Raw genomic sequence first — 10,501 nt, forward strand, 5'->3', positions numbered from 1 at the left:
TTGGAGACACGATAAGCTAGATTGCATGGAAACAGCACTTGTGCCATGTATGATACAATTTATATTGTACACATCTACTCCATAAATCCCATAGGTTGGAGTTGGGTTTAATTCCTGCAAATGGGGCACAGAATTAGAGCTTCAAATATCTTGTTAACCTTTGCTATATAAGTACTATAAAAGACATGTAAGGGGAGGGGGATTTGAAATCCACCCCTCCCAATAAGTAACCCATTTTATCTCAGGATAATAAACTAGGTTTACAGGTCAACATTCCCCTGAGAACATAAAATAGTATATTTAATTTGCTTTTTTTCCCCATTGCAACAACCCAGGTTTCTGGGTTGGTCTAGGAAATAATGACTGTATTCTTTCATTTATGTGTATTTTTTACTTGGGAGCTCATAAGCTGGCATCCTCATCCCACTGTTTTCTCTGTTTGATTCTGTGTAAAGAGAGTATCAATGATAAAAGAGTAAGAAACAGCCCAATAAATTTAAAGAAAGGCAAAAGAAGTTGTGTGTAGACCAATCAAATATGTGTCTAACGTAAAACCGCTTAGCAATGCTGATATTCCTTTAGTTTGTTCCAATATTATAAAGTTGGTCAGTGTACAACACATTGTATAAGAAATAGGGTTGAGGAACTAGCCAAAACTTCTCTATGAATTTGTGTAACCAGCTCACTCTCTTTATCATTCCAGAATTCTAGAGGCCTTCCCAGAAAAAGAATGTTACTGCATAAATCATCTTGCCTAAAATTTAAGAGTTTTGCCACTCTTTTTTTTTCTCCTTTCATTTTTCTAGGGAAAAAAAGATAGGAAAATTACAGTGCAGTCACAGTGCTGATAGAAAAGAATATTTGTAGCTCAAGGTTGAACTGTGGGGTCCTTGGGGCTCCCTGAGCTTGGTGGTTTTCTTGTAGCTGTTTCATTACCAAACGTGGTAATCATCAGTGCCTTCTGCAAGAAAACCACCAAGCTTAGAGAACCCCAGGGACTTCGCAATTACAGTGCCCTTTGAACTGACAGCACTGGGAGCATATATAGTACCTGGAAGTGAATTTCCTCACCAAGAATTCATGGTCAAAATATTCTGCTTCATTCACTCATTTCTATGATGCATCTGTGCATTACTTCTACTACTTCTCCTCAATTAGAAATTCAGTCTGAGACATCACAGTAGCAGTGCTATTTTTCTACTTATTTTATCCACCCATCCCCAAGTGCACTCAACAATGTGACTAAGTTATTCCCTTGGGTTTTCATGTAGCTGTGTGAATATATTTAACCTGCCTGAAATGATGTTTGTCTGTGATTTCTACATAGCATTTAGTTTAAATCTGAACAAGCTTGCCTTCCTTTGGTGAAACATATTTTATCAACCCTTGTGAGATGCAAGTCATTTTGTACTACCAAACCTATCATAACTTTTCAAAAGTATCTTACACCCATACAAACATTTTAGCTTGTTCTTTTGATTAATTGAATTTTTTTGCAACAATTCTTGCAACTTAAGTAGCAGTCTTCCTGAAGTGGTGGTCTCACTCTTATCTGTGTCAGTCACTGGGAGATGGAAATTTTGTGTTATAAGATACAGTACATGTGGCAAAAGTATACACTAAGTACCCAAGTCACTTCTGTAATACAACTCTGCTTGAGATACACAGCAGAAAGGTGGAGATTAATACCACTAGGAAATTTCCATCTCTCATCTAAAGTGCATACAGGTATAATAGTTAACTTAGTTTTTCTCCACAGCTATTGATTGTTATTATCGCCATTTTTTTGCAAAATGATTTACATAAGCACTTGGGATAAGTGGCTCAGAGAGAAGAAAATAAAGGAAAAAGTCCTTAGCTTTGGTTAGATTTTTGGGTATAGTTTTCTATTGAACAGGCTATAGCAACTGTACTGCCACATATCTTTTGCGCTCAGATTATGCTTCACCGGCTATTTTTGTTTTCTCTGCATGTGGTGGTGTTTTCATTGATGTGCTTAAACTTAAGCATCACAGCTGGATGTTTTGCAATCACTGTTTCAGTTAAACATTTAATTCGGTTTTGGCTGCAGCTATGCTGATTTTTTTTTTTCTCAATGAGTGAAAAAATGCAAAAGGTGGCGAGGTATGCCATTGGAAACATTTGAATTGTGTAACTTTTCATTGGCTGTCTTTGTAGTTTGTCTATAATGGACAAGGGTAAGAAAATAAATGATGTTTTCTTTCTTTTCCTCCTCTCCCTTCCCAGGTCCTTGAGGCTACTAGAGTTAATCGTCGGAAGAGTACTCTAGCATTGCGGTGGGAAGCTGGCATATATGCTAACCGGGAAGAAAATGAATAGACTTTTCGGCAAAATCTCAGAACTTTTTTTTTTATTGCAGAGACCAGGAAACCAAATAAGAAAGGGGCGGGGGAGTTTTAATGTTTAACAAAAGCTGCAGCATTTTAATCTGGTATTTATTACAAACAAACAAGTCTCTGCAATACATATTAGAGCAGGATCAGTTCATATATATTACATGCATACATGCACAAACACAACAAAGAATAAGACATGCATCTGCTGTCCTCTCTGAAACAACTGAAGAAGCAGATAATAGTCATGGAGTTGTCATCATCATAGTTATAAGAAACTACAGCAGTGATCATCCAAGAGAATACATTTCCGAGTGAGTAGAATGAACCATGGTATCCTTCGCAATGTTTGCTTCACTTAACATTTGGAAGAGGAAGAATCTGGATTATATATCTTTTGACCACAAGATGGCACTTCTGGATATGAACAATTTCAACTTTCTTCCTGCTTGGGTTTTACAACACATAAGTGGCATTTCTAAGGGGCCTATTATTCTGTTATATCCTAGGTATAACATAGCGAGGGGGTGGGGGTGGGACGCTTGATTTTTGCTATTTTGAAAGAACCCGGAGAGGTTCTTGGAGTCTATGTAACTGTTTCTTTTTAAAGAGGCTGTTAATTTGCAAATGTGAATGTACAATCCATATATTTAGCCATAAATGCAACGTATTGTTTTTACTAATACTTTGGAAAGTATGGAGAGATGGCAGATGGTTTATGTTTTTCTTGTATGTGTTCTTGGGTGTTGTTGCAAATTTGCCATCCTGATTTTTTTTTTTTTTTTGTTCTCCCCATAATCAGTATGCTTCATACAATTCCTTTAATATTGCTGCACATTCTATAGATAAGTTAGAAGATATAGAAAGAAATGCCAAATCGGAATATCTTAATTCTAGTGGTTTGTATGCTTGCAGTTATGAGGTTGGCCTCAATGTGTATTTGTATTATCATTTGTGCTTAATAGGCTACAAGTATTAGATACCGAAAGAGGGAATATATAATAAAATCAATAAGGAACAATCACTGAGTTAGGAAGGTAATCAGAGGTTTGAAAATGTTTTGAGTATTTTTTACTATAGCAATAATTGATATTCAGCAGATTGATAAATAGAAGAATATGAAAGAAAAATAGTTATATCTTTAACTATATTTATACTATATAAATGTCTTATCTTAGTATTATTAAAGCATGAGGAGGAATGTTTTGCATTTCCAGAAAAGGAAAGTTGTAGAAGGTAGCAGAGAGAGGAATCAGAGACAAAGTTTGGGGCCAAAGGATTATTTGTGCTGTTCCAATTGTGTTTTCAAAACAAAAAAATAATGGCGCATCTTTAGTTGAAGTGTAGATTGCGAACTCACAACAGAGGAATTAGAGATGTGTGAGCGCAATTTCTGTATGTGTAAATTGGAAAAACAGGATCATAGAGATTTGGTTGTACAGATTATTTTCTCCAAAGCTGTTTGTCAGTTCTAGGGGTATAAACATTTTTCTTTTTTTTCCTTTTTTTATGAAAAGGGATCTAATATGTTACTAAGCCACTGCAGTATTTGTAATAACAAAGCTGACCCAATATGGTATTTGCACGAGTTACTATTTCAAAATGTATTGAACAATTTTATAATCTGATATTTGGAAAAGAAAAATGGTATTTATTCTTGCCAGAGTATTAAGAGCTGCCAGAATATTCTTTGTTCAGGGAATGCAGTGGAGTATTGGAAATCCATAATTTCTAAACTAGAATAGATAATATTTTAGGCAATGGAAAGAATGTTATATGAATCTTTAAAAAAAAATACCATTGCCTATTTTTAAAGGAAAACCAACAAGCAGTCATGTATACATTTCATTTTCCAAATGTTTCATATTGTGAGCAGAATTTTTGTATATTTCTGGTATTTGAATTTAGAAGACAAGGAACATACAGTATTTACATTTTCCCCCAACTGTTAAAGGTACATATAAATTAGGGTAATCACACAGCCTTGGAGAGAATCTTGTCTTTTTTGGGCACAAAAAAAATGTAGAAAGGTTGAAAGATCAAGTGATCCTGCTTATATGTACCACAATCTTCAGAATTTCTAATCCAAATCTCACAGCCATGTTTTTGTTCTTCTATGGCCAGCAATAACATTTGGACTTTCCATGAATGTAATAATTGCATTCATCTGCCATAGCTGCAACAGGAGAGATTTTTATTTGCAGGCATATCTTCCACTGCTGGCTTACAAATCAAGTTAGTATTTTACTCAATTTACTATAAATCCATGGGCAGATGTAACAGATCTAGTATCTGCAGATTTTGTAACCCCAAATACCAATTCTACAGTTGGAATATGTTTTACATAAATAATTCCCATTTGATTCTGTTTAAAAATTTCTAAATGTTTGGGACCCAGCCTGGCCAGATCCTGGCATTTCCATAGGTGCACTTGGGATTTACATGCACTTAATTTATCTATCTTATTTGCTAAGCAAGTTCAGAGTCTATAATGAAGCATAGGAAATAATAATTCAAGGCATATGTATGAGTTGAAATAGGTATGTGGAGAAAAGAAGTGGGCACAGTAATCAAGAAAACGAAAGAGTAGGAGGCTGTCCAAATCAAAACATTGGCCAGCAAAGGCCCATTAATATCTTCAGTATTTTATTTTTGAGCTTTGAGCACAAACTGCCTATACAATCGAGCTGACTTGTATGTGTGTATGTGTGTGTTTTATCTCCTGTATACTTTAAAATGAGGTGAACATTCTCAGGTTTATGAAGAATTATTTGTCTTAGACATGCAATATGCTCTGTTAAGATCAAAAATGAATGAGGAGAATAAACAGAACCACCTCTACTTCATTACAACTCTTTTGCAAATGTGTGGTTTTATAGTGAAAAAAATAAAACCAAAGAGAATTATTTGCTTGGAAATGAGTAATTCCCCCCCCCCCTTTTTTTTTTTAGTTTGTTTGTCAACTTAGCATGAAGGACAAAAGAGTCGTTCAGGAAACCCCCATTTTCTACATATATAAATAAAAATGACTTCACAAGTGTCTTTCAGTTGTCTTGATTTCTTTTTCCCTTTGCAACAGCCACAGTGAATTCAGCATGTGGCATTGGAGGGAGGGAGAGACATGGTAAGAGGGGAAAAAGAGGCTTACTATGCTGTTTCCTTTATATTTTAGTTCTGGTGACTTACTATTCTGAACTGCTGTGAATGGGCATGCCCTTTTTCAAAGGTTAGGGAATTTCTATGCCTTTTTCAGAAAAATATATTACAATCTTTTCACATTGTAACAGCTGACTCGTATCTTCATTATTGCCTTAGTCTGCTACCATTGTGTAGACTATATAAAGTTATAAATACACCCTAATTCATGCTACTATATATAGAAATACATTATACATAAAACAACAAAAAGCTTTATTGCACTTGGCTTTGTTTTCATATAGAAAGAGATAACATTTTGCCACAGTGTATTGATGTACTGGATTAAAATATTTATGCATTATTTGTTATTGGATCCACAATATTTTTGCTTGTTTTAAATTTAAAATTATTCCCTCAAACTCTTTAAAAGCTTAAATTTTAAAAAATGCTTATCGCTACAACACGTATTTCCTTTTGTTATTGCAAAAATAGCCATTCTCTTGAAAATGCATAGTTTCTGGTAGATGGTAACTAATTCATTGTTCTACTCTAGATCTGTTTAATAATAACTTTCAACCCACAATGTAAACATACAAGTAAAAAATTAAACCAGTTTCTTAACATGCAGAAAATAAAGTAATTGCAATGAATTCTCGGTGGAATTGTTTGCCGCTGTGAATTAACAGTTCAAGAGCCAAATGAAACCAGCCCTCAGAGTCATTTCATCCATCTCTTCAGACCTGGTATACTTTCACCAAGAACTTTCAGTTTTGTGCCCGTTTTAATTGGAAGAAAAAGAAACTTCTTCATGAAGAGTTAAGCATGAAGCATGAAGAGTTAACAAGAAACAAAAACAGTTCTCTCAAGTTCTTCCACTCTCTGTGGTTTGCATAAAAGTAAAATTATGCACCAACACTCTCACTATTAAGTTGGAATTTATTGTTGCAAAGTAGTAGTGCCACTTGCTCAAAATCAAAACAATCCTAAAAAATACCTGACCTCAGTCTGCCAGATCTCATATGCAAACTTAATTTAGAAGGACGTTGGAAGCCATACTTATTTTGGAGGGTACTTAACCAACTCAAAGTGCAATTTAAGCACTGTTATTTAGCAGCTAAATTCAATGAACTTTACTCTTTATTTTGACTTGGAAGTGTGGCAGCTTCAGTGATGTAAGTATGGTTTCTAAAATTGGGGGATCCATCGGGTGGGTGCTTCTTCCCCCTCTTTTGATGACGTCCTCGCGGAATTCACGGACGTCTTTGACAGTCAGCTGGGCTCCTACAAGGGCACCCCCATTTCCCTCAACCTCGATCCCCAGGTTGCACCAATTAGGCTAAAAGCTCGCAGGGTGCATTTTGCCTTGCGGGCCAAGGTTGATGCTGAGCTTGATAAGCTGCTGGCGCAGGGCGTCCTGGAACCCATCGACCATTCGCGATGGGAGACCCCAATTGTGGTCCCTGTCAAGCCGGACGGGTCAGTCAGGATCTGCGCCAACTACAAGTTGACCATCAACCTTGTCCTCCAGGCAAACCCCTATCCAGTCCCTGTTGTGCAGCACCTGCTCCATTCCTTGGGGCAGGGGTGCACCTTTGCGAAACTGGATATGACGCAGGCCTACCAGCAGCTCCCGGTGGACGATGATGCAGCGGCTGCCCAAACCATCGTCACCCATCGTGGGGCTTTTCATTGTCACCGCCTCCAATTTGGCATTTCTGTGGCCCGGGGGATCTTCCAGAGCCTCATGAAGCGCTTTCTCCATGGGCTCCCTGGTGTGGTTCCATATTTCGATGATGTTTTGATCGCTGCTTCCAGCCGCTCAGAACTCATCAAAATGCTCAGGAAGGTCCTCCTCCGTTTTAGGGGCGCGGGCTTGAAATTGAAGCGCAGCAAATGTTTGTTTGCTGTGCCCAGGGTGGAGTTCTTGGGCTTCTTGATCGACGCCCAAGGAATCCACCCCACACCTTCAAAGGTTGCGGCCATCAGGAACGCCCCCACTCCCTCCTCCAAGGCGGAGCTGCAGGCATTCCTGGGGCTTCTCAACTTCTACGCGCCGTTTGTGCCGCATAAGGCGTCGTTGAGCTGCTGCATCGGTTGCTTGACCGAGGAGCGGCCTGGCGCTGGGGCAGCCGCGAAGCGCATGCGTTTGTGGCTGTCAAAGACATGCTTACATCAGCGGCTGTCTTAGTACAGTACAGCGACAAGCTGCCGCTGACGTTAGCCTGTGACGCCTCCACCTATCATCTGGGGGATGTCCTGAGCCATGTCCTCTCAAATGGCTCAGAGGCCCCCGTGGCTTTCTACTCCCAGACACTCTCCTCTGCGGAGCGAAATTACAGCCAGATTGACAAGGAAGCTCTGGCTGCAGTGTCCGGGATTAAGAAATTCCACGACTATCTGTATGGTCAGCAATTTACACTTGTCACGGACCACAAGCCTCTCCTTGGGCTTCTGGCTGGCGACAAGCCGACCCCTCCCATCCTCTCCCCCAGGATGACCCGCTGGACGGGAGTTCCTGGCGGCGTATTCCTACATGCTGCTCTACCGTCCTGGCAAGCAGCTAGGGCACGCTGATGCCCTTAGCCGCTGCCCCCTGCCTGTCTCTGACCCAGACCCGGTGCCATCCTTGTCCATTCTCTCAATCGCCTCCTCGGGTCTTCCCCTCACTGCCACTGACGTGGCCGCCCACACTATAGCTGACCCGGTTTTGACTCAGGTCTGCTCCTGGGTCCTCCGCGTGTGGCCTCTGGGGAAGATGGCTGACAGTTTCTGGCCTTTTAAGGCCCACCAAGACAAACTGTCCCTCCATAGCGGGTGCCTGATTTGGGGGGACCGAGTGGTGATCCCTCCCATTCTGCACTCTCAGGTTCTGTCTCTGCTCCACAAGGACCACCCAGGCATAGCGCGCATGAAGGCTTTGGCACACAGCTATGTCTGGTGGCCCTTGATGGACGCCGAGATCGCAGCCTGGGTTGGCCGTTGCTCTCCCTGTCAGCTCTCCCATTCCGCTCCCCCAGCGGCGCCTGCTCGAGAGTGGGAGGCTCCGAGAGGCCCGTGGTCTCAGATACATATCGATTTTGCAGGCCCCTTTCACGGGCAGACATTCCTGATTGTGGTGGATGCTGGGTGGAGCTTGTCTTCATGACCTCCACTACAGCCGAGAGTACTGTCAGGGCCCTGCGCTAGTTGTTCGCAACACACGGGTTGCCGGACGTGGTAGTCTTGGACAACGGGCCCCAATTCGCTTCCACCACTTTTCAGGAATTCCTGGCTTTGCAGGGTATCCGGCATGCGCCCACCGCCCCGTACCATCCAGCCTGCAATGGCCGGGTGGAGCGTGTGGTCTGCTCGGCCAAGGAGGTGCTTGGCCAGATGGAACGGGGTGATTGGCCGGCGAGGGTGGCAGCTTACCTGCTAAGCCAACACTCCACCCCCTGCCCAACGACCAACAAAAGCCCTGCGGAGCTGTTGATGAGTCGGCGCCTGCGGACCCCCCTGGATAGGCTCTATCCACATTATTCAGGGGAACAGCCGTGCAACCTGGGGGTTTCCCCTTCCCGCTCCTTCCTAGTGGGGCACTTGGTCTGGGCCCGTTCTTTCTCAGGGGACGCTAAATGGGTGGCTGCCTCTATTCTGTCCATAACCAGCCCCTGTTCTTACAGGGTTGGACTGGCCGATGGATCCGAGTGGAGGCACCACGTGGATCAGTTAAGGAAGCGTCTCCCCACTGAGACTGGTGTCCCATCTGATTCAGGGGCCCACGACACAGCTGCCTCCCAGCCGGTCCAAAGTTTCCACTTTGAGGCCTTTCCCCAGGCAGGCCTCTCCTACTCAAATGTTGCAGGACTTCCGCCTGCCCGTTCTTCCCTTCAATCCGAGTTCGAGTGCCCAGGTTCACACCCCCGGGCCGTTACCCAGGCAGGCCCCACCTATCCAGACGCCTCCTGCTGGCCAACGTCCCCGTTTGAACCTCAAGCCGATCCAGCCCCATTCCCCAGTTACCACACCGGTACATCACCAGTCGCCACCTCCCGGCATGGTGATTCCTCCCAAGTTGCCGTGCCCCCACAGTCCGGCCTACCTGCTGAGTTGTGCCCGCCTTCTGGGCCATCCCAAGATGGCACCGCTCGGAGCTCCACTCCCTTTAGGGAGGAGCTACAACGAGCAGGACTCACCCCTCCGACGACTCCTGTAGAACTGAGACGTTCTGGATGGGTCAGGCAGTGCCCCGCCTATCTTGCCGACTACGCATGCTTCAACGCTGAGCATGCGCTCTCGCTTGGGGGGAAGGGGTGTTGAGGACTCAGAAAGACTTATGACCTGGCGGCTGGCAACAGGCCAGGCAACGCCCTGATTGGCTAGGGTGCAGCATCATTCGTTGCTAGCCGCAGAAGGCGCGCTCATTGGTTATCCCTGCTTGACAGCCCGTTTAAATAGCTGTCAAGCAGGGATAGTGCGGAATCGCCTGTAAATAGTTTTTCTTTTAAATAAACCTCTTGTTCTGGCAGTCCTGGCTCTCGTCTCGTCTTTCCGTCGATCCTCAAAAGAATGCTATTCCCTATTAGGGGGACAGTGACTTCCCTGCATGACTCCCAGCACGCAGCCATCCCTGGACAAAGTAATACAGAGCAAGGCTTCCCTAGATCTTACTGAGTGGCCAGATAGTCCTGGAGGAAGATGGCTCTGCAGATCCCCATGCCTGAGCCACGATAGGCTTCATAAAAGACAAGCAGAGCCTTAAATTGCACCTGAAAACCAATTGGTAACCAGTGGTAGATGGGAAAACTCAGAGGTGCCTCACCCCCTTATTCACATCAAAATAGGATTTATTCTATTCTGTGTGGTTTCTGAACAAGCTCTTGCTTCCGACTGAGAATGGAAGACTATTAGCTATCAGAAATATGACATGTAGGGACATTTAAAGATCTTCAATGGTATTTTTAAAAATTAATTTGAAATTATTCAAAGGATCTCTTCCCTTTACAAAGATACATTGCACAGTGAGATAT

General features: G+C 42.7%; 1 protein-coding gene across 4 annotated transcripts in view; it reads left to right on the forward strand.

Moving 5' to 3' along the window:
* LOC116506138 (A-kinase anchor protein 2-like) overlaps nucleotides 1-5,394 on the forward strand; it is a 161,327-nt gene extending 155,933 nt beyond the window's left edge. For 3 of the 4 annotated variants that reach the window (XM_032213795.1, XM_032213792.1, XM_032213794.1), the window contains one exon: nucleotides 2,248-5,394. In XM_032213795.1, coding sequence (XP_032069686.1) covers nucleotides 2,248-2,340 — 93 coding nt within the window. In that variant the 3' untranslated portion in view covers nucleotides 2,341-5,394. The remainder of the gene's footprint in view (nucleotides 1-2,247) is intronic. The other variant, XM_032213793.1, reaches the window with a different exon arrangement.
* The last annotated feature ends 5,107 nt before the right edge of the window (nucleotides 5,395-10,501 follow it).

This window comes from Thamnophis elegans, chromosome 3 (assembly GCF_009769535.1).
Source record: "Thamnophis elegans isolate rThaEle1 chromosome 3, rThaEle1.pri, whole genome shotgun sequence".
Lineage (NCBI taxonomy): Eukaryota > Metazoa > Chordata > Lepidosauria > Squamata > Colubridae > Thamnophis > Thamnophis elegans.